At 39.2% G+C, this 21,716-nt stretch overlaps 2 protein-coding genes across 2 annotated transcripts; one reads left to right on the top strand and one right to left on the bottom strand.

The window, feature by feature from the left end:
* The first annotated feature begins 1,260 nt into the window (after window positions 1-1,260).
* Window positions 1,261-5,489, top strand: rnft1 (ring finger protein, transmembrane 1). Its single transcript, XM_032576513.1, has 9 exons — window positions 1,261-1,445; window positions 1,763-2,235; window positions 2,315-2,391; window positions 2,488-2,588; window positions 3,188-3,341; window positions 3,435-3,593; window positions 3,713-3,778; window positions 3,893-3,994; window positions 4,718-5,489. The coding sequence occupies exons 1-9, from the start codon at window positions 1,420-1,422 to the stop codon at window positions 4,850-4,852; spliced, it is 1,293 nt and encodes a 430-aa protein (XP_032432404.1). The 5' UTR covers window positions 1,261-1,419; the 3' UTR covers window positions 4,853-5,489.
* Window positions 5,490-5,754: 265 nt separating this feature from the next.
* Window positions 5,755-20,916, bottom strand: rps6kb1a (ribosomal protein S6 kinase b, polypeptide 1a). Its single transcript, XM_032576512.1, has 15 exons — window positions 20,547-20,916; window positions 19,639-19,682; window positions 17,205-17,325; window positions 14,326-14,394; window positions 14,016-14,163; window positions 13,831-13,888; window positions 13,459-13,559; window positions 12,241-12,331; window positions 12,063-12,153; window positions 11,838-11,945; window positions 11,109-11,171; window positions 10,949-11,026; window positions 10,666-10,773; window positions 8,593-8,705; window positions 5,755-7,671 (listed from the first exon to the last, which is right to left on the bottom strand). The coding sequence occupies exons 1-15, from the start codon at window positions 20,616-20,618 to the stop codon at window positions 7,407-7,409; spliced, it is 1,530 nt and encodes a 509-aa protein (XP_032432403.1). The 5' UTR covers window positions 20,619-20,916; the 3' UTR covers window positions 5,755-7,406.
* Window positions 20,917-21,716: the final 800 nt, after the last annotated feature.

The following is a 21,716-nucleotide window of genomic DNA, read 5'->3' as shown; positions in this document are numbered from 1 at the left end:
AGTAAAAGAAGAAAACGTTTGAATTCCTGTGTTTTCAGATTTTAGTTTTAAAACAAGTACATGACAAGGACCCAGGAGCAGCGCATACTAGTTTCCAAGGGAATCTGGTTCTCCCACCTAATTCACTGCAGAGGTTGGAATTAAACTTCTACTTTTGACATTTGGTAACTTTGGGCTTCTTTTGACTCATTATAACAACAAAAATCTTTTCTTTTCTTTTCTTTGTGTAAGAGAGTTATATTTATATCAGTTATATTTATTTATCCAAATTCCAGTCACATAAATGTCTTTAACTTCTGTAAAATAACTGTAATGATTCTGTATTAAGACAATACATGATAAAAACATGCTTTTGATATAGACATTTCATAAACTCCTTAAACCAGATGTTTAATACCTAACATAAAATTAAAAAAAAACTTCTACTGTGCCTTAATAATTCATACTCTTCAACCATTGCATCATATAACTTTGTGTTTTTCCCTTTAAGATATATTTTTTTTAGTACTACGCTTTTTGAGATACTTGTGGCATTAAATTGTTCCTTATATTTTTTTTTAGATGGTAAACGGTGGTTGCCCAGCCATTTTCAAAGTGTTTCACTCAAAAACATCTAGGTGTAGCAGGGAGCAAAGTTTGTGAAACCATGAATGAGAGAAAGCCTCTGATCACCTTTTTGGTTGTCAGTTGACAATTTCAATGTTACCGTTTGTCTGTCAGACAATGTGGAATAACAAAAATTAGTCTGTGTTGGGAAATGCAGAGGAGGCTGGAGCTCACTGATCAGTTTCCAGTTAAAACTATGTGTGGTGAAGTAAAATTAGACTGGAATGTTGACAATTTCAGTCTAATTTTTTTTATCCTTTTAGATATGAGTTGAAGTTGTTTGCCTTGCAACATGCCAGTATGACAGCATTTTTTATGGACTGGTGGTACATAAATAGCTGAAGTGATTTGTTTTCAAACAAGAACATCAAAACTGAAATGATGTCTAATCAAAAGAAACGACAGATAACCAGCATTCATCTGTTAAACATAATAGAGAATTATATTCTCCAGCAGAACCATGCAGTGGTCTCCAATAGCGTCAGAAATGTATGGCTGTGGATTAAAACAAATCTGTAATTCATAAAAGCAACGCCACTCTTAACTCGGTGGTTCTACTGATGCATTTCGGTTGTTACAAGGTTGGAGTTGTAGTTACAAAACATTTCCGGTAGGTGGTGGTATTGCTACATTTTACACCCGCAGAGACCGGAGAGAAAAGAAGTCTGTGACGCTTTCGACGTCAAAATGTCTTACATGAACCACTTAGCTTAGAAGCTAGCAGCTCAGCTTTGCTTTTTGTTTTCGTTTAGTTTTGCGTTTCTTTCGTTTGGAAACCCGGGTTTTGTACTAAATGGCGGCCAGAAGGTTATCATGAAGCTGCGGGTTCAGAATGACAGGTGAGCTGGAGCTTTATGAACTGATGGGAAACAGCTGTTAGCTGCTAACAGCTAGCTGTGGTGAGGAAAGTGTTAGCTGTGTTATCTGTCGAGCTGCTAAAGTGGATAGTATCTGAATTAGTTTCTAGCGTTAATAGAAATCCCTCTTGAAAACATTATTTGGGTATTTGCTGGTCACTTTGGTAATCAGTCTTATTAAATATGGCGAGACAGTTGAGTAAATAAGTAAAAAATATAAATAAATACTGACTTACATAATTTTCTGCTGCAGAACCATGAACATCACACACTGTCTGACAGGTCTGTTTTCCTTCTAGGCGTGATTCCAAAAGAGCACTGAAACTGAGGGAGTCTCCTGCTGTAATGCAGCCTAATCCAAGTGAACGGGGTGTTCTTGCAGGAAACGGTTTATCCTTAAATCTACAACCAGAGCTTCTCACTGGGACACCATTTACTGCTACTGCTGCTGCTGCTGCTTCCAACGCTGACAGCAGCGAGGTCAGGGTGTCCATGACCGGGGCTTCTGGAGACTCAAATGGAGGCCCATCGTCCAGGAGGTCCAGGGTCAACTCCCATACGCACTCCCACGCCCACCCCCACTCACACGGACACAGTCGGGGGCAGCTCCACTCTAACTCAGAGCCTGAGCTCGACCCACCCGACCCTGACGGGGACTCTGGCGAGCCCAGTGCCTCGTTGACTGAGCTTCGCTGCTTGTTCCGTTGGATCCAAAAAAGTCTTCCCTTCCTCGTCATACTGTGCGCTAAGCTGGTCATACAGCATGTTCTGGGTGAGGACGAGTTAGGATAACAATATTAGTGTAAATTGTGAGCACAGGTCAACCGGTACGCTTTCTCTTCTTCTCCCAGGTTTAGCAGTTGGGGTGGGCCTCCTGACAACTTTTTTGTATGTGAATAAAAACATCCAAACTCAAGTCTTTCTTCAGGTAAGCTCCAGTGTTAGTTTCCAAGCTCCAGAACGATACATTCATCAATGTTGCTTTCAAAATCCCAGAAAATGTTCCTCCTTTGTACACCTACAGGATCGTCACTCAAAGCTGCGCTGCATATGGCTGCTTGTCTTCCTCATCTCCTCCACGCTCCTGCTGTACTACACTTTTCTCTCAGAGACACTTTACTTCTCGTAAGGCTTACTCACTTGTTTCGTATTTTCTTTTTAAATGTTTTTGGAAGAGACACTTGGGTAAAAACCATGATATTCTCCCAAACATAGAACCAAAATTATGGGCCCGAGGGGCAAATTGTCCCTTTATGCCGTAAAACCTAAAGACTAACTTAAGAGGAGACGCTCTGGTGAGCCCCCATCAGTATTGATCTGTATTATTTTTCAGATACATTATCCCTAAGAGGAGCAGCTGACTCAGTGGCTTGCCAAAGTATTCGTATTCTTCGAACTTTGTTCTGTATTTTATTGATAGCATGTGATAAACATAAAGTCAGTGGCACCCCCAGAAAATCTTCATAGACCAGGTGAAAAAAAAAATCTGTCTTTATACATAACAGCATTGAAAAAAACCAAATCTGATTAATTATGAAGAATTGATTATTGAAATAGTAATTTCAATAACTAATTTATGGGCGCCACTGCATAAAGTAACGCATAACTGTGAGAAAAACATTACAGGATTCTTGCCCGGATGGTACTTTTGCAAGCCTTTAGAAGTCCAAGTCTGAACTATAAGAGCATTACGTTGTGTAACTCGAATATCAACTTCCTTCCAGCCTCATCTTCTTGAGTCCAACCATCGAGCCGCTGGGTTTCTGGGAGATCCTTTGGGCAGTCGGGATCACCAACTTCATTATAAAGTTCCTCTTTATGGGAATAAAGTGCCTTATCCTGCTGGTTCCGTCAGCACTCGTTACCTACAGAACCCAGGTATGACCGGCAGGTTGCTTCGATTGTAGTTTAAGAGAAGAAAAGGCTGATTCATGTTGAGTGGTTGTGTCTGAGGGGTTGTTCCGTGTACAGGGCCGGTGGTTGATGCTGACTGAGGAACTGGGTCAAGTGCACCAAGTTACAGCACCTGTTCCCCTGTGGTTCCGCTACCTGGTTAGCTACCAGGAGTCTGACGGGGTCTCTGGGCTCACAACTGGGGTCCTGTTGGCTTTATTCTACCTCGTACTGAAGGTGGGTCTCTAGATTTATGCTGCGTATAGTGACTATTTTCCTCTCTGGTTTTTGATGTTGTAACCCTAAATAAAGATTCTTTTAAAAAATTGAAGCAAACAAACATTTCCCGTTTTTAGCTTTTGGGGTTGTACAACCAGCGGACATCTTTACTGAAAACTGTGAGGATATTTCTAGCAGGCGAGGTCAGTGCTAAACGCCTTCTCTCTTCATCGAAGCGGTAACAACCACGGCTTCCAAACAGATGTGTGTGTGTGCGGCTCACACATATTTTTTTCATATTTTTAATGCTGCTCCAGCATACAGGCTCTGCAGCAACACGAGCTCAGTGCAGTGAGGCTGGAGACGCGTGTCCCATTTGCCAAGGAGAATACAGAGACCCTCGGGTTCTCATCTGCCAGGTAAAGGAAAACAACACAAGTTGGCTTAATGCAGACAGAATCAGTAGCTGCCAGGTCATTCAGATGTATAAAAACTAGAGATGCACCGATTCGATATTTATGTCTGGTCCTGATCTGAGTGATGTCATATTATATGTATTTTACATTAAATTTAAAATTCCTAATTCCACTTTCTGAAGAATTTGAAAGGTTTGTTCCAGGTATTTTTACATGTTTGACCAAGCTCGTGAAGCTATTGATGTATCTGAGTGTGCTGTATTGGTGCAGAGTTATCAAATACATTTCTAACTAATTTATTTCTGTGTTTAAAAAAGGAAACGTTTTAAATCAATTCAGTGATAATGAACCTCAGATATCGGTATCTGTATCAGAAGTGAAAAAAGTGGATCGATGCATCCCTAACAAAAACTGGGTATTTCATTCTGCATCAGCAGAAATAAAGTTTTTAAATACTTTTTATGACTTGGATCACTCAATATTGGTGTATCAAATTATGATATAATATAAAATAGCATGAGAACTAATACCTCGATTAGATAAAGTTACTATTTATTTAAAGTTCTCAAAACCAAAACAATGCAAGAATATGTTAATAATTATCCGAAAACCAAATCATCACACATTTTAGTAAATGTTTTTTAATGCGGCAAAACGCATGGAGCAAGTTGCTAAGTGCTGCAAATGTAGAAGTTGCTAACCTGCTTTTCTTCTTCTCCTGCGCAGCACGTATTCTGTGACAAGTGCATTGCTCTGTGGTTTAACCGGGAGAAGAGCTGCCCGCTCTGCCGCACCGTCATCACAGACAAGGTGTACAAGTGGAGGGACGGAGCGACTTCTCCTCACCTGCAGATTTATTGATTCACCAGGCACAGACCACCAAGTGTGTGCATGTGGGACAGCGGTATTAATTTTTCTATAATCCGGCTTTTTTTTCTCCTTTCCGAACCTGACCAGCGTTTGTTGAACACACGTTATTCAGTGGGCGAGGCTTCCTGAAGGTGGCGTGGTTTTCTACCCGTTCATCTCCTCTTCCAGAGAAATCTGACGGGCGTCCTAAAGTATTTTTTTTAAATGTACTTTCAGTTTCCTTTTGAGTAGTAGTCACTTTTGTTTCACCTTTTATGGCAAAATAAACCTTCCAGGTGTCGGAATTGATTCTGCTGGAATAGTTTACGACACGGGATACTAAAAGAATCACATCAAGTATTTAAAACTCGGAACAAATACACAATTTTTTATTTTTTTTTTCATCCAGCACTGGTGAACTGATAAATGTAAAACAAGGCAAACCTCTACTCTGGGCAAAGATCTTGGTGTGCTTTTTTTCATGTCTGATTTAAACTCCAACTTTTGAGATTGATTTTCACATAAATTATTTTTCTATGGGGGTGACTTCACTCTTTTTGTAAAGACCAAAGATTGGGCTCTATTTTATGTATTAAAATAACTTCACTTATATTCATCAATTATCTGAATAAAGATTTACATTTGATTTGCTTTGTGCAAATTTGACGTGTCGATTTGTTGGAAGATTTCCGCTGATCCAACAGCTTTTGCTCCGTTTGCTGTAAAAATGTGACGTTCTGATGAAGCAAAAGTATTTAAGGCCACCAACACTCATCCAACCACGTTCAGTTCGGTTTATTTTTCCCCTCAAAATTGTTTTCCAATTTACTTGTACAGATTTCCACACTAAAAAAACGTGGAAAACTTTATTGCCGTCTCCCTCCACTGTGCATGCCAAGCAATCCATCGAGCCGTCGGGATTTACAAACCATTGCTTTAATTCTGATTCCGTTATGTACATGATACATGTCGCCATTCCTAGATTTGCGGACGAGATGTGGAAGGTGCTTTAGAGTCGTTCCAGTCAGAACGTCCCACACCAATGTTGGAAAGCAAAGAAGTGCACATCTGTTAAGAGTGAAAGTTGGGGATCAATCCAAGCCTAATCCAGAAGCTAATCCCATTTACAGCTAACTGTACATCAATCATGTACACTGCAACTTAAAGGCACAATGCCACTCCCATTGGTTTATATCTGCAATAAAACAGTCTTAGAAAAAACTATTTTTCTTTAAATATCCCTTATGGATGTAATAATGTTTCACAAAATAAATACTGCCAATATTAAATAAAAACCAGCTCCATCAGAGGTTAAAAGATGAGTTAAGTGGAAAGAAAAATTACACTGTACATCATTACTGTGAGAAAAAAAAAACCCAACATTCTGTAGCTCTTAATACTACAATTATAAATACGTCATTTTGCATAGAGTGCTTAATGCAGTGGAAGCAAAATGGCACTAGAAATAAATTAAAAATAAACTAAGAGGAGTGACTGATTGGAGTACAGGAATCTATATGAAATAAAGTCAGTTCAGTCAAACACTAATCTGTTGTTGCAGCCTTGATCACTGCTTACAAAAACATCAATGATGCAAATAATAAGAAAAAAAAAAAAAGTACAACAGTGTCAGTATGATAAAAAAAAAATATACATATAAAATATGGACAAAACATTCAATGTTGATAACTCGGTGATTCTTCAGTTGTTTTCCAAAATTTCCCAGAAACAACAGCAGCAGGCTAATTGGAACAGTGCGTTTGGCCCGTTTAGGAAATTCCCAAGTGTTTGGACTGCGAGAGACGGGGAATCTGCCACCCACCATGCGGTCAGTTTTATATAAGAAGGGGGTCAAATGGCTTAGCTCCACAGTTCATACAACACAGCTTCCAAAAATAATAAAAAAAGATTAAATAAAAAAAATTCTCCCTTTAACACTGAAAACCTGTTTCTGCACAAAACAATGACACCGCACTGTCTTACAGTCTCGGGAGTCATTACATGGAGGAAGTGGAGAAGATGAACATTTCTGGAACGTTTACATTCAAAACAAAGCCGCTTCTGCAGAAAAGCCCAGCGGCAAACATTCCAGTTACACGGCAAGAAGCAGCGCCAGCGTTTGCTCATGACTGGGAATGGAAATCTTCTTTATATAGATGCTTTTTAAAATAATTTTTTTTTTTACCATCAAGCACCTACCCACTCTGACCCAAAAACAACAGGGATTTGATGATTGGTCCGTCTGAAAGGTTTAACGACTAAATACGTGATCCCAAAGCATGTTTTTAAATCGCCTGAAAACGGCGTATTAAAGGAGAAATAAACTCTTTCTGTCCTAGAAAAAGAACATTGTAGGAAAAAACAGTGCAGATCCGCAGTTAAAAGAGCACCAGTAAAATCATATAATGCCGGCCGAGTTCAACCGAGACCACCGCCAGTGGAGAAGGCGCTGCTGGAAGAGCTGGTGATCTGCGTCAAAGTGGTCAGTCAAAAAGTTTCAGAAACGGTCTAAAATGAAATAAAATAAAAAAGCAAAAAGGAGAGGAGTTCACAGATAAGCTGAGTGTCATAGGTTCATTCGCAGGTGCTCTGGCCGCCGGGAGTTCAAGGGGTACGCCTGCTTTTTGTAGGACCCCGCGTGGAGGCCGGAGGGATGCCTGATGGGAAGGGGAGCGGAGGTCTCTGTGGTGAAGCCGCTGCTCATGTCCAATTGCTCCGGCGTGGAGACCTCCATGGGTTGGTCCATGGAGCTGCTGAGGGAGAGCAGGGCTGGCGAGTCGGTCAGCGGGGGCCCGTGGGGCCAGCAGTCCCCTCTGGCGAACTTCACCGGACTGTGGAACCACAGAAGAAGTGACAAATGCTGGAGAATGTGGTGAAGGTGGTCAGTGTTAGCTTTGTGGATATCATTAAACCAGCGTCACAGTTTTTGTATCGGTTTCACAAATCAGGAAATGCTTTTTCTTTCAACACATCAGCATCAAAATATTATCAGTAGCGGGATTTTCAAAAAACCAAAATGGCCTATTTAAAAAAAACAACAAAACAAAACACAAAGACTTGCCGAACTGGTAACGTCAGATCTTGATAACTGAATCAAAGCTTTATTTCTCATTAAAACTACTTTTTTTTTTCTTCATAATATTGACTTTATTCTCATTATTTTAAAAAGTAAATAAATTCTTTTGTCTGGCCTTACTACTTTGTTGTAGAAACACATTGTTACTGGCACAATTAGCATACAAACAATCTGATGCAGATAGCAGATGCTTTCAATAAAAGAACAAAAGCCTGCAATGAAGGAAACACTGCGAGGTTGTAAGCTCCGCCCCCTTTGGTTCTGCTATCTCAACAGTCTGCTCTGAAAGCACAAAGGACCTGAGACTCTGATGGATAAAGCTGGATGATGAGAAAGGGCAAAGTGATTCATATTGAGGGTTTTGCACAGCTACGATCCGAATGGGACAATTGACTGTTTACGTGATGATCGCAGTTCAGCAACAGTTCTTTAACAGAAAACAGAATCAGCTAATTGAGCAACTTTAGAAAAGCCAATGATTGGAAATCGGAGTATCTACAGACTCAGAGCAAACGTATTACTTAACTATGCTCTGACCACAGCTCCAGCAAGGCCCAGCGAGCTACATTTACACAGTCAGCAAATGAGTCATCAACGAGGGGGAGACTTGTTTTGGAAAAACTTGTCAAAGACCGAGGTGATTCAACAAAACCCGAGACAAAAACAGCACGGTTACCTCACAGGTGTCCTTGGGCTTCCAGGGAACTTCCGTGGGGAGCGGACCTTTGGCTCGAAGGAGAATTTCTCCTTAAGGTTCTCAAGCACAGACGGAGCTACGTACGTGAAACCCTGCAGCAGAGGAGAGGGACAACAAACAAGAGAGACATCTGAGTCCCACCTCTTCAAAGACCAGATTTCCAAAAACAACCCACAGCTGATGATGAGCAATGAAATTGAGTAAACCATAACATGCAATGTGGTGGAAGAGGCCGAGAAGCTTCCAGGAAAACTGGGGAGGGAAGGCGGGGGTGTCTGTCTGTGTGTGTAAAACACATGGGAGGCATTAACCGGTTCTCGTAAGACAATGATCGGTGAAAAAGAAACAGGAGAGACATTACGGACAAAACTGCTCTTTTTCTTTTCTACGTTTACTTGCAGAATACCTGCAAACCAAATCGCAGACAGTTTGGGATTTATACTTGAAATCAGGGACATTAAGTTCAAGATTTAGGAATGAAACAAGAATTTTTGTCAACAGCATCCAGCAGATCTCCTTGTATGATGGTGCCATCAGGGAGCTGAAAGGGTCAGGAGGCATCGTGTTGGGTTTGTTTCTTCTGCTGTAGTCCTCGCCAAAGACGATGACTACACGGCTTTTACATCAATAAAGTATAAGCCATTTGACATTTAAGTGGCAATAACGTTTTTGTTTTTTGGGGGGGCTGGGGGGAAGTTTGCTAGAGATCCACCAAGAAGGTTACTGTTGACATGAGTCAGACAGTTTAAAGCTTGATCTGTCCTGACAGAAGAACCAATCAGTCTTATTCCTACATGTTATAATAGCTGTGTGATTTTGTTTGGAGGAAACCATTTCTCTGCCCAAGTGCAGTTTTATGGTCGATCGATGATCTTTAAAAAGCTTGACCTACTGATTCAGATTATTTTTGCCTTAAAAACTTGCTAAGTATATAAGTTAACAAGTTGGCAACAATGGGGTGACCACAGCGTTCCTGCAGGTCATACGGGACTTTTCAAGACCCGTATGATTGGAATTTAAGACTTGTACCTCAACAGAAATGAACAAACATTGTCTATCTAGCCAACTCGTTAAAGATGCAAAAGAAAAAGCTAGTTAGCTAGCAAGGGTATGCTAGCAAACGCAGCAAAGATGCCTGAGTGTGACTTAAACTTTTTGCCTGACAGAAAAGTCCTGAGAAAAAAACCAAAACAAAACAGAATATTCAGTTTTAAAAAGCCATGCCCAGACAAAATTTAAGAAAACAATTCTGTTCATGAACACTGCAAAACAATTTAAGGTCAACTAACGTTTTAAAATGAAGTTAAGACATTTCAAAGCCTTAACTTTTGCTACATGGATATAAGACTTTAAGGATGTGAAGACGCTCAGGGCTATTGTTAACCGCGCACATCCAGAAGTCAGAGGTTGTGCTGGTCTGTCAGTTCTCTCTCACAGCAAAGAATGTCGGCTTCATATGCAACAGAGATTGGCTGATCACCGTTCTCCCAAACTTAAGGAAAATTGGGGCCAATTTATCGGTGCACCCCAACCACAAGTTGTACCACGGAGTATTGGGGCCAGGCCACAAAACTTTTTGTTTAATTACAAAAATATAGTCATAATAATAGCAGAATAAATACGCAATTTTACCAGAAGAACATCTTAAAATGATGAAAAAGTCACTTTAATGAGAATAAAGTTCAGGTAATTATTTTTTTGGGGTGTGTGATTTTTTGGAGTTACCACTCCATCCTCTGAATATTACAACTACATCCTGGTAATATTAAGACTTTATTTGCGTATTAATACGACTGTATTCTAGTAACATTATGACTTTATTCTCATAAAATAAATCTGAGCGTGGCCCTAATATTCCATCATAGAGTTGACCTGAATTCAAAGTCCACATAAAGAGAAGCTGTAAAATACGTTTGTCAAACAAAATGGCGGCCCTCTGCGTGCTAAGATCACTCTGAGCTAAAAAATATTTTTAAAAAAGAGCGAAAATAAGACCTATTTATCACCCAGGATTTCTCTAACTGAGACGGTGTGCCGCTCCGTCGAACTCACCAGGAAGACTTGATTAGCGCTTTCGCTGAGCGTGGAGTCGTCGGGGCTGTCCACTGGAGTCTGGCTGGTGAACTTGGAGTCAAACTGGCTGACATCGTCAGCTGATTGCTGCCAGGAGAAGCCAAACTGTTAATCACCGCGCAGTTAAAAGGGGTCATCATTGATTTCTACGAAACAAGCCTGTCACAAAACTGGGATATTATTTGTAGAAATGTCTGTAAAGCTTCTACTAGCAAAACTGTTAGCAGTAAAATGGAAAGGAAATTTTAAAAAAAAGACTCACCAGAAATGGTTTGAAGGGAGGTTCTACTTTGCGAGCGAGGAGATCGTCCCAGTTTATAAACCGGAAGAACGGGTCAGCCTGGAAGGAAACGTCATTTCTCCCTTCAGATACACCACAGGCGAAGTGTTTCAACCTTCAGGATGCAGATGGATGTGTTTACCTGGACCTCAGCAGAGTCACCGGATCCACCGCCGAGTCGTGTTGAGGCACTTCGTCTCAGCAGCTGGGAAGAAAACAGGTTGGAGAGGGGATTTTCCAGCTTCGTTAGACATTTTTACGTTTTTATTTCCACAGTTTTCCCCTCTTCCCCCCCCACCCCTGTCATTGATAAATTTGCCAGGTGTGGATAATCAAATACAGTCTTTTTCAGACCTGTGGTGGAGTTTCATCCCCACCAGGTTGAAGCATTCTGGTTGGGATGAAATGATTAATCATGATTAATCACGATTAATCAGTTTAATCGTGATTAATCTGTTGCTGAAATAATTGTCAAGTAATTTAATAATCAATTAATCGTTTAACTCGAGTATACAGAGTCAAAAACAACAATTCAAAACAGAAAGCCAAAACTGTACAAAAATAAATATATGTTGCTTTTTAAAATATAAACACCTTTGTTTTGCCTTCACTCAGATCAGATTTACTAAAGGAATATTGTGTTGTTGCATTTTAGGCAATGAATTGTTTATTTTCTTACGTAGAAAACTAATTTAATTATTTATTTGCATCTTTTCATGTATTTCTAACATTGTATAAAAAAAGTCTCCAGTGGTCAAATGAAAATAATCGGTGGAATTTTTTTTTTTATCCGATTAATCGACAAAATAACCAATAGATTAACCGATTGCTAAGATAATCATCAGTTCTAGCGAGGCATTGAGCAGCTCACCTTTTTCAGGAGTTCCCTTGCTTCGTATGTGAGGTAAGGTGGAAGGCTGAGTTTGCATTTCAGGATTTTGTCAATCGTCTTCTTCCTGTTTTCACCTGTAAATGGAGGCTGACAGAGAAAGGTTGGTCAGAAACTAATCTTTTCTTCTTGGATTTGTTACTTCAAGAGTTGAGCTATGAAGAAACAAACAAAAAAAATAAATAAAGGAGATCGGTACAGACTTACTGCTCCAGTCAGCATGTCGTACATGAGCGCTCCGAGACTCCACCAGTCCACTGCGCGGTTGTGCCCGCTCCTCATGAGGATCTCCGGAGCCCTGAGGAAGGAAGGACATCGTTCACACGCCTCAACATCTGCAGCTCAAATTAATCCACAGGGACTGCAGGACAACAGACTACCGTACATGTACTCGATGGTTCCACAGAAAGTGTGGGTGTACGTTCCGTCGTGGATGGACTCTTTGCACAGACCGAAGTCTGTCAGCTTCACATGTCCTGCAAAGCAGAAGAAGACTTGCTTCAGAAGCCAGGTGATCAATAAATCGTTAAAGTACGGAGGCCTCTGAGTTTGGTGCACTCACAACTGATTCGAATCAGGTTCCTCACGTGATACAAATATCAACGTCAGATGTAAGAATGCGCACGGTCATGGTCAAAAGGTTTTGGCAGAGATGCAAATGCCTTGTTTTGCTAACTTGTGCCGGGAGCTTTAATGGGGATAACGCACAATGTTTTCAATCTGATAGCAAACCGGACCAGATGTGTTTTGGGATCATGGTTTTCCTCTGAAGAAACACACGCACCAAATGTAAACTCTGAAAATTTAGGACACCAGGCTTCCATTTTGTCGTGAAGAGGACTTCGGGATCTTCTCTAAATGAGAGGGGATGTTGTTGCCACCAGCGCAGAGCTTACTCAAAGCTGGCAGCAGGTGGAGATGAGCGCAACTTTCGACAAGAAAACAATTCTGTTCACGAACACTGAAAAGACATTCAATCTTACCACGTATTTTTGCCTGGTTTCGAGTGCAAATATCTTAGTACCCTTGAAATAAGACAAAACTAACTTTTCAGCAAGATATAAGAACTTATTTTAGGTCAATAATTCTCAAATATTGATTTTTTAAAAACTACTACTTCCACTGGCTGAGCGTTTTCCATTTATAATTTTTTCCATTTTTTATAAGTGAAAAAAATCTGCCAAATTTAATCATATTGGGTTTTTTTTTGTTTATTGTTTTTAAGACAACAGTTGTATCTTTAAACATTGTCAATGTCTTCCAGTAACATAATTATCCAGGAATATTTTCACATTTCCTGTTTAATATTTTTCATAGAAAAACACGACAAGTGGGCTTAGCAGATTTTCCGGGCAAAACTCGGTATCGTAATAAAACCTGAAGTCCATATCACCCACGGCAACTAACACGGCATTGTTAAGTCACAATCAGTGACCAGAAGTTGGTGTCCAACATGTCGGCTTCTACTCCAAAAGTTTGCACTTTGATGAATATTTCCATGCTTCTAATTTCAAACCCCGTAAAAGATCTTCAGCACAACGTACAGATGTTTTAAAAGTGTGTGAACGTGATTGCACTCCTCAGTCTAGGGAGCCGTCTGTACCGTTGTTGTTGAGCATAATGTTCTCAGGCTTCAGGTCTCTATAGATGATCCCTTTCTGGTGCAGATGACCCAACGCCATGGAGATCTCCGCCAGATAGAAACTGTCAACGGCAAAAACACTTTAGCAACGGCGGAAACCCGTAATTTTAGCAAATGGTTACAAAAACAGTTGGCATAAATTAGGGGAGTGCCAAAATCCCTTAGCTGATTTGCTACATCAAACGTGAAAATGCCTTTCAAATGATTTTTCTTGGTCCGACTTTTTAAAATCACAAAAACCTGGATTTTTAACAGGACTATGGAGACTTTTGCATGTTTCCCCCCCCTCTAATTAATGTGTTTTCAGTGTCTGTAGCTGGAGATTTTTCTCACCACGCCGTGTCTTCCATGAAGATCCCCTCTCTTTCTAGCTGCATAAAGAGCTCTCCACCTGCAGTCACCACAATCTGTTTCAAGATCTATTACACAAATAAACTTACCCAAAGTTTGATAAGCACGTTACGCCCCGTATTTATAGAAACCATGGCAGAACATGAGCTATAATCCGCCGTGCTTACCGCTCAGATACTCCAGGATCAGGTAGAGCTTTCCTCCAGTCTGGAAGGCATAGATGAGGTCCACGATGAAGGGATGCTTCACCTCCTCCAAAATGTTCCTCTCTGCTTTGGTGTGTGCTGTGTCTTTTGCGTTACGCACAATCATGGCCTGGGAAGGAAGAGAAACAAGAGCTGCGCTGCTCAAGAGTTCGACTATGCATGGAATAATCACCCACTGATTGTTCCCCGCGGAGTATATTTGCTTTGCGCGTGCAGATTAGAGGTTGCCTCTGACGTACGAGAGGAAATTAGAGAAAGTAGATCCACTGACCTTCTTTAAAACTTTCATGGCAAAGATTTTCCCAGAGGCAGCGCCTGTCACTTTGCGAACCTGGAAGACCTGAAGGAAAAAAAAAAAATTCAACAGCGATAAGAATCAGTCAGTCTGAAGCTGAAAACACACCAGCAATGCAGCACTATGAGCTCATCAGTGTGTGAAGGCTTTAAAATGGTTTTCTATTCTAATATACTGTTATGTAGGACACTATCTAAATGTCAAATCTCTTTAGCTTCAACTAAAAAGCGCAAAAAAACCAACATGTTTACACTAAGGACAGATAATAATAAACCGAGACAATAGTAATAATAAGGATGACAATAAAATAAAAAGGTAAAAAACATAAGACAACTTATTAAAAAGACGTAGAAAACAGAAAACAAAACACTCATCATGTCAAAAGCCATTTATCAATAAACAATCATGTCGTTATTTTGAGACCATTTTCAAGTAAGACATTGATAATAGCATGATAATGCAAATTTGCGCTTTTAAGTACCAAGAAACTTTCATTTTGTAAAGAACATTTAACTCTGAAACTGGAAGATATCTTAAATATCCAAAACAACAACCAAAAACAATAAACAGTATCAAAAACCACACACAACTGAAACCGTAAATAAAATGGATTACGTCTCTACAAACAAAATTTCCCTTGAAAAGAAACATACGTCATAACAATGCTCACTTTAATCTATCGTGATTATTCTTGGCAGCAGGCTTAACTAACGTTTCAAAGACCTGCAGGAGCTGATTTACGTCAGCAGGTGGCAGAGTTGCACCATTTGGAATGACAACATCAAATGCAAACCAAATTACTTGTCAAATTAAAATCACACCATAGAACAGGAAAGCATTAATATCAAACAGAGCTACATGATTTCAGTCTTCGGAGAAAACTGGAACTGCAGCGTCATGCGTGGAGCGAGCAGGAATAAAATCCAATGGATTAATGCAAGTTCTGCTCTTTGAAGGAACATAATGGATTGTCACAGAAGTTACTGCTGCGGCGCGTGTCGTGCGGCGGTGTTTCGCCCTGGAGGCATTTCCACCAGATTCACCACAATTATTTTAAAACACAACCAGCAATTACATACCAGGTATTTCTAGGACCTGCCAGCTGTAAACAATGTTTCCTGAAGACGTAATAGCTATGGCTGATGTGAGCTGCGGTTAATAATGAGCCATGTCCCAGTAATAAACTATGCAGTCATCGCAACGAGAACACAGGTAGTTTGTTTAATGCATCTGGCTGGTATTTGCGCTCGCTGTGAGGGCCGACCTGAGCAGGGGGTGGAGGACGACAATAACAACAACAGCAGCAGCAGCAGCAGCAGCAACGTTTCCAGCCACAGCAATAAGTTTAAGTTCATTTACCAGAAGTAGACACGACGATTAGATAATAATCCGAGGTTAGAGCGTAATTAGACATATTCCAGACAAACTGGGGGGATTTCCACTTGAAATGACGTCGGAATCTGCAGTTAAGCAGAACGATTCATCGAAGTCAGCAACAAGTAACTGCTCTGACTTTCACGTTTTTTCCACTTCCTGTGATGATTAAGACCCATCCCTGCTATTACAAAAATAAACCAATGAGGACACGGCTCACCGCTTCCAGGACTGGCGTAGCAACAGGGCGCCGTCGCTACGCCAAAAGCACTTACAGCAGCAGAGGAGCCTTCCAGTAACTTCCATATATATATTCCTGCTGCTTCAACTTTCTCACACGTTCTGTTACAACCGCAAGACATGCTGTGATGTTCAACAACAACAACAAAAAAAGAGCACATCAATGTGCAATGTAATTTTTTTTTTTTTTTTCACCAAAATTATCTGAAATGTGTGGCAGCACTCGGTTTCTGTGCTCCACATATCTGGACTTCCAGAAAACTGCAAGCCTGCTGAAACATTGACGTTCTTTAAGTCAAGTCTAAAAGCAACCCCACCAGTTTAGAACTGTCTTTGATTCATAATAACTGGATTTGCTGATGACATTTGACAAAATGTATTATTCACTGCTTGTTTCATAATCGGTTAATGTACGTTTTTAATGGAGTAAAGCACTTTAAACTGCCTTGTTGCAGAAATTATATTATACAAAAAAAAAAAAAAAAAAAACACAAGTTGAAATGTTTGCAGATTATTTTAAACAAATAGAAAAAAATACCTCGGTTCTGGACTTCGACTGGTCCATTCTATTTAAACCAATTAACTGTAGCTGTAGTTGCATGTTTACGGTTATTAACATGGTGAGAGGATATTCTCCGCCGCAATCAAAGGTCTTCTGCAGCCTCTATAACTTTTCTTCCAGTTGTCCTGTCCTGCTCAAACCATTCAAAAGTACCCCCACAGCATGATGCTGCCACCACCATGTTTTTTGAAGTAGGGATGGTGTTTTTTATGGATAGATGTGAGTAAATGGGCCTAAAAACAAATTTAAATTCAGGATTTGCAAATAAAATAAATAAAAACAAGTTCGTGGTTTTAACATGACAAAATGTGTAAAAATTCAGAAGCTATTCATACTTTTGGAAAGCAATGAATGTGAGATCTGATGGTTCAGGGTCCAAACATTTTGTTTTTTCTTTTAACCACAAACACAAATATTGACGTAGCGGAACTGCAGAGTTGATAAACAACAATGACAACGTAAAACTGTGCTGACATTTCCTGTAACAAACCCCTTTGGTGTAAAAATCCCCCACCGACTGGGATCACTGTGGACTACTGTCGTGTTCTCTATTTCAGCAAAAGCTTGAAAATGAGAGGAAAACTACTGAACCTCACTGTGATCGGCTCAAAAATGTAAAATGAAAAGTAATCCATCAAAAGGAAAAGGTCGAGGGTGAGCAGAAAATATGAAGCCTCACCTTTCCATAGCCACCTTTTCCCAAAACCTTCAGCAGCTCAAAGCATTCCGGTCCAATCTGCTCCGTTCCCTTGTTTACGCTGTTCTCTGAGATCTCAAACTTTTCACACCCGTCCATGTTGCTGGAAAACAAAAATTTAAAACAAGTTACCAGGCAGTACTTACAAAGAATTAAACATGAGCAAAACCTTTCTAATTTGCAAAAAAAAAAAGAAAAAGAGAGGTACAAAAACAAAAGCTGACTAAATGAGGTGAGTGGGTACAGCTAAAATTTTCACTCCCACACATTTTTCTTATTTTTGTTTTGGAGTGAAAAACAACAAAATGACTTGTGTTTGTGTGTGTTTTCTTTTATATGCTTAACCAGAACCGTTGCTAGCCTACTGAAAGGCCTGAAAAGCATTTCAAGACACGGAAACAATATTAAAGCATTAAACTGTTGATCAGTCTGTTAAAGTAAGAATGGTTAATGTTCCTCGCTGCTTTATTCAGACATGTCTGTAAAAAGTACCAGAAAACACCAAGAACTGCAAAAAAAAAAAAAAAAAGTAACTTTTTAAAAAAAAAAATTCTTGACCTTATTAAACAGTTGGTGTTTAATTAGGATGTTTTAATAGCCGTGAAAGGAACAGCTTTACTACTTTTAACTCATAAAAGCCAGCAACGTTTTCTTCTCTGAAGGATAATTTGTTTAAGCATTCCTGCTGCTTGATGAGATGAGGAGATGAAGCCCAGTGGAAAACGGAACAGCTTCAACATGCGTTTCTAGAAAGCATATATCAGCACTAGGGATGCAAACAATTAATCGACTTACAATTAACTGTCAATTAATGGTTTACGAGATTAAAATTAGTTCCAATCAAACTAATAACGTCCGCTTAGACGTTCTTTTAGTGTTGTAGTTTGGCCGCCATCCAGCAGAGGGCGCCGCTGGTCATCCTTGAGCGAAGCCAGAATTAAAGATGGTGGCCTTACCAGAACGGTAAAGAGAAACGGCCCAGAGTTCGGGGTGGAATGACAAAATGCACTTTATCCGGTTCTGTTTTGAAATATTTTTAGATTTATTTAGATTTATTTCAAAACTAGATAAGTTCCTTAAGTTTCGCTTTAATGGCGCTCATTCAGTCGTGCTGCATGACGGAGCAGCATCAACTTCTCAATCAAAAATGATTAATGTGCCTCGAAGGCGATAAAGTCTGGGGTATTTAGTATTTCACATATGTCATCTAATATTTTTAGCTTCAGCAAACTTGTGACTTCCTGTGTTATATTTTATAAATACATGTAAGTTTAATCTTGTGAGAAAACCACAATTATGTGTTTATTCAGTCAGTATTTGACACAAATGACGTAAAAAATGGGTAAAATATGATTTACTTTTTTTGAAATTTAGTGTAATAAAACTTTTTTCCCTTCATGTCAAAAAAAGACGATTGACCTTCTCGATTCAAGAGAAAGCTCAGGTTTTTAAGAAAACAGTCGCCTACCAATTAATCGTTGAGTCAGTCAATTAGATGAATCAACTTTAGATTAACTCTTTAATCGATAACTTGCCTCCCTAGTACTGATATGTAATCAGTAATCGTTTAACTTTTATTTATGCAGGTCAGTCTCACTGAGACACAGGGCTTCAGTGTTCTGAGCTAGGAGGAAATATGGAGAATTTAATATATCAGTGTGTTTCTGGGTAATATTTCAGGTAAAATTCTCTGAGAAGAACAGCGCATTATTTAGAGAGCCGTCTTCACAGTTTTGAATTGCTTTATGCTTTACAAAATAATAATAATAAAAAACGTGGCACCATTTTTTACTTTTTACTCTATCGCATCCCACAATGCAACAGCCCATTGGCTGGGATCTTTCAGTTGACAGTGAGACAGCAGAAAACCAAAGAGTTTTCTTCAAAGGGCTTCCAAGACTGCATAAAAATTGCAGATGTTTGCAAAGCACCTCGAGAGGACATCTGGAGTCATCGGTGCAATATAAATAATCTGAATTGAGTCCAACTCAACTTGATTCTGTTAAATTGAAAGAGATCAGGAGCTTCAGCTGCAGCTTAAACAACTATAAGACGCTTTCCATCAGGATTGTGCACAGATTATTACAGAAAACCACAAAGCTGAAGTTTTCCTGCTAGTTAATTATTCAATAACATGATCCAAGAAATTCTTCTGAACAGCAATGCGAAAGAACCCTCTGATGGTGTTTTAGCTGTTAATTTTACTGCTGGAAACGTCCCAGTCTTTCTCAGAGACATTTAGTGCATTCAGCCATTAGATGAACTTATAAAATAAAGTAATTTGAGCATATAATGATCAATATGAAAAATCACATTAATAAATTGAGCTTAACTCCACTGTATGGGTAGGTCAGTGTTAGAAGTGTAGCTCCTACTGCTGACCAAATCAGTCAGGTTGCAGTGAATCATTACTTACAATTCAAAGCTGCTGCATTGGTCCATGTATTCACCATGCTGGGTCTGAAAGCAAAAGCGACAACAAAACACAACAATGTAAACAAACATTAAAGCCAATATACATGCTAACTTGAAGCTAATGTTTAACGATATGAATACAGAGTCATTTCCAAGCAAGTTTAAAAAAACGCGGTTCGTATTCATAACAAATAAAATCCATACATATTTAGTTAAATTTAAAACAAAAACAAAAAGGGGGTTTCTAACATGACGCTGAAGTAAAAAGTGGAAGGGAAACTAGCTAACACTGCAGAGATTTTGGACAGACATGTTAGCATAATGACATACTGTTACTCAGTATAGTAATAATTAATTTCGCAAAATTATTTACAAATAAACTATATTTCAAGGTAAATAGGTTTGAACTTGATCATTTACATGTTAATACACGTAGCGGCGTCAGACACTAATATAAAGCATCAAACCGCATGTACCTCTATTGTCGGACAAGTATTCGCGTTTTATGAGTAACACTTATGTTGTTTTGCAATATCACGAATTTGAATTTCAGCTTACTTGATCTAGTATAAGCTCCATATTAATTATTTACTGAGAATTTATGTACAACTTTACTGTGTATTTTACCGAGCTAAACTAACCGCAGGGTTCAGCTCAAATCTAGTGCCTACATTCAATATCGATAAAAACCTTAACCTTTCAGACACAGGAAGCGGTTCGAATGGGCCTGTAATTCTGTCACAGCATTATGTTATAAAAGTCTAAACATAAGCAAAACTTAAGAGGCAAAGGCGAGTAATGAAATGTCCGATAATGGAAGCCGTGGAATTGAGATTAGCAGTACAGGCCGCAAAGCTGCCAAGTGCTAGTTAGTTAGCTAGCAAACGGCGGGCTCAGCAATAAACTCACCCCATCCTCAAGTTCGTCGTCAGAGACATTCTCATCCGGTTGATCCAAGTCTATGTCGAAAACCCCGGCCATGTCAGCGACACTCGAGTCAATGTTTAATCAGAGAAAAGCAGTCCCGCTCTCCCACCTCATGGGAGAGCCATCACCGCAACAACCGGCTACAGAGAAAAGCATGAAGCTAGCCGAAGCTAACCAAAACAACACATAGCGGCGGCGCTACGCTACTGTGCGCCGCGCCGATCAAAATTAATTGACTTCGCAAAAATGAAATTGAGCTATTGTTCTAACCTCATGTCAAAAAGTAATTATTCTGTCATAAACCAAAATATACATGTATATTTTTAGGCATCCAATTAGGTGTTTTCATTTCAAAGTCGTAAACAATTAAACGTTTCATTGTTTTTTTAACAGTGCTTAATAATATTTATTTATTTATTTATTTATTTATTTATTTATTTATTTATTTATTTATTTATTTATTTATTTATTTTTAAAAGCATGAAGTTTATCATATCATATTGGTCCTACCAGGAGATGGCAGCAGCGAAAGGTATTTTTTTTTCTATTGCTTCCATTATTTTTATGCGCAAAATGCCTGGACATGTCTACAGCACTTTTTTCTTCAGCACCCTACATTACTGAGTAATGCAAATAACCCTTTTACATGCCAATTTGTCCCCGAACTTGCTTGAATTTCCGGAAAACCAATGTTGGTTGCTCCCTCTAGTGGTCAAGAACTTTATTGGACATGTAAGAGTCCTTAAGAAACACAATCTTGAGACAGAGGAGATGCAGTTCAACCAAGTCTTTATTACAAATACAATATTCCAGTTTTAGTTTTTGCATGGAATTCTGTATTAGGCAACCAGATCAACCTGATTTAAATACATCGTTTAAAAATTGTATAATTATTACATGTTACATATTGCTTGAGGAATCTCTATTAAAACAGCACCTGTTCTCAAAATACAAAATAAACACAATATAAAATGTCCCTTTATCTTTATAGCTTAGAAACTAGAATTGTTTTTTCTCTGGAGGCTGAGAAAGAAGCCCACCTGCTACTTTTAAGATAAATCTTTCATCCTAATATGTCAAAGGTCAAAGCTCAGTCCTAAATTGTGCTTGGTGAGTTTCTGGAACCAAAGAGTCTTTAGTGTAATAGTTGAA

Source organism: Xiphophorus hellerii, chromosome 11, assembly GCF_003331165.1.
Source record: "Xiphophorus hellerii strain 12219 chromosome 11, Xiphophorus_hellerii-4.1, whole genome shotgun sequence".
NCBI lineage: Eukaryota > Metazoa > Chordata > Actinopteri > Cyprinodontiformes > Poeciliidae > Xiphophorus > Xiphophorus hellerii.
Note: the sequence above shows the minus strand (reverse complement) of the source record. Positions and strands in the feature narration are given on the sequence as shown.

Bases quoted from the DNA above. Each gene is read 5' to 3' on its own strand.
- rps6kb1a (XM_032576512.1), bottom strand. From the start codon at position 20,618: ATGGCCGGGGTTTTCGACATAGACTTGGATCAACCGGATGAGAATGTC. The intron at 19,683-20,546 runs GTGAGTTTATTG...TTTTGCTTTCAG, and splicing joins ACGACGAACTTGAGGATGGG to ACCCAGCATGGTGAATACAT. The intron at 14,164-14,325 runs GTCAGTGGATCT...CTTCCTTCCCAG, and splicing joins CCATGAAAGTTTTAAAGAAG to GCCATGATTGTGCGTAACGC.
- rnft1 (XM_032576513.1), top strand. From the start codon at position 1,420: ATGAAGCTGCGGGTTCAGAATGACAG. The intron at 2,236-2,314 runs GTGAGGACGAGT...TTCTTCTCCCAG, and splicing joins GGTCATACAGCATGTTCTGG to GTTTAGCAGTTGGGGTGGGC. The intron at 3,594-3,712 runs GTGGGTCTCTAG...TCCCGTTTTTAG, and splicing joins TATTCTACCTCGTACTGAAG to CTTTTGGGGTTGTACAACCA.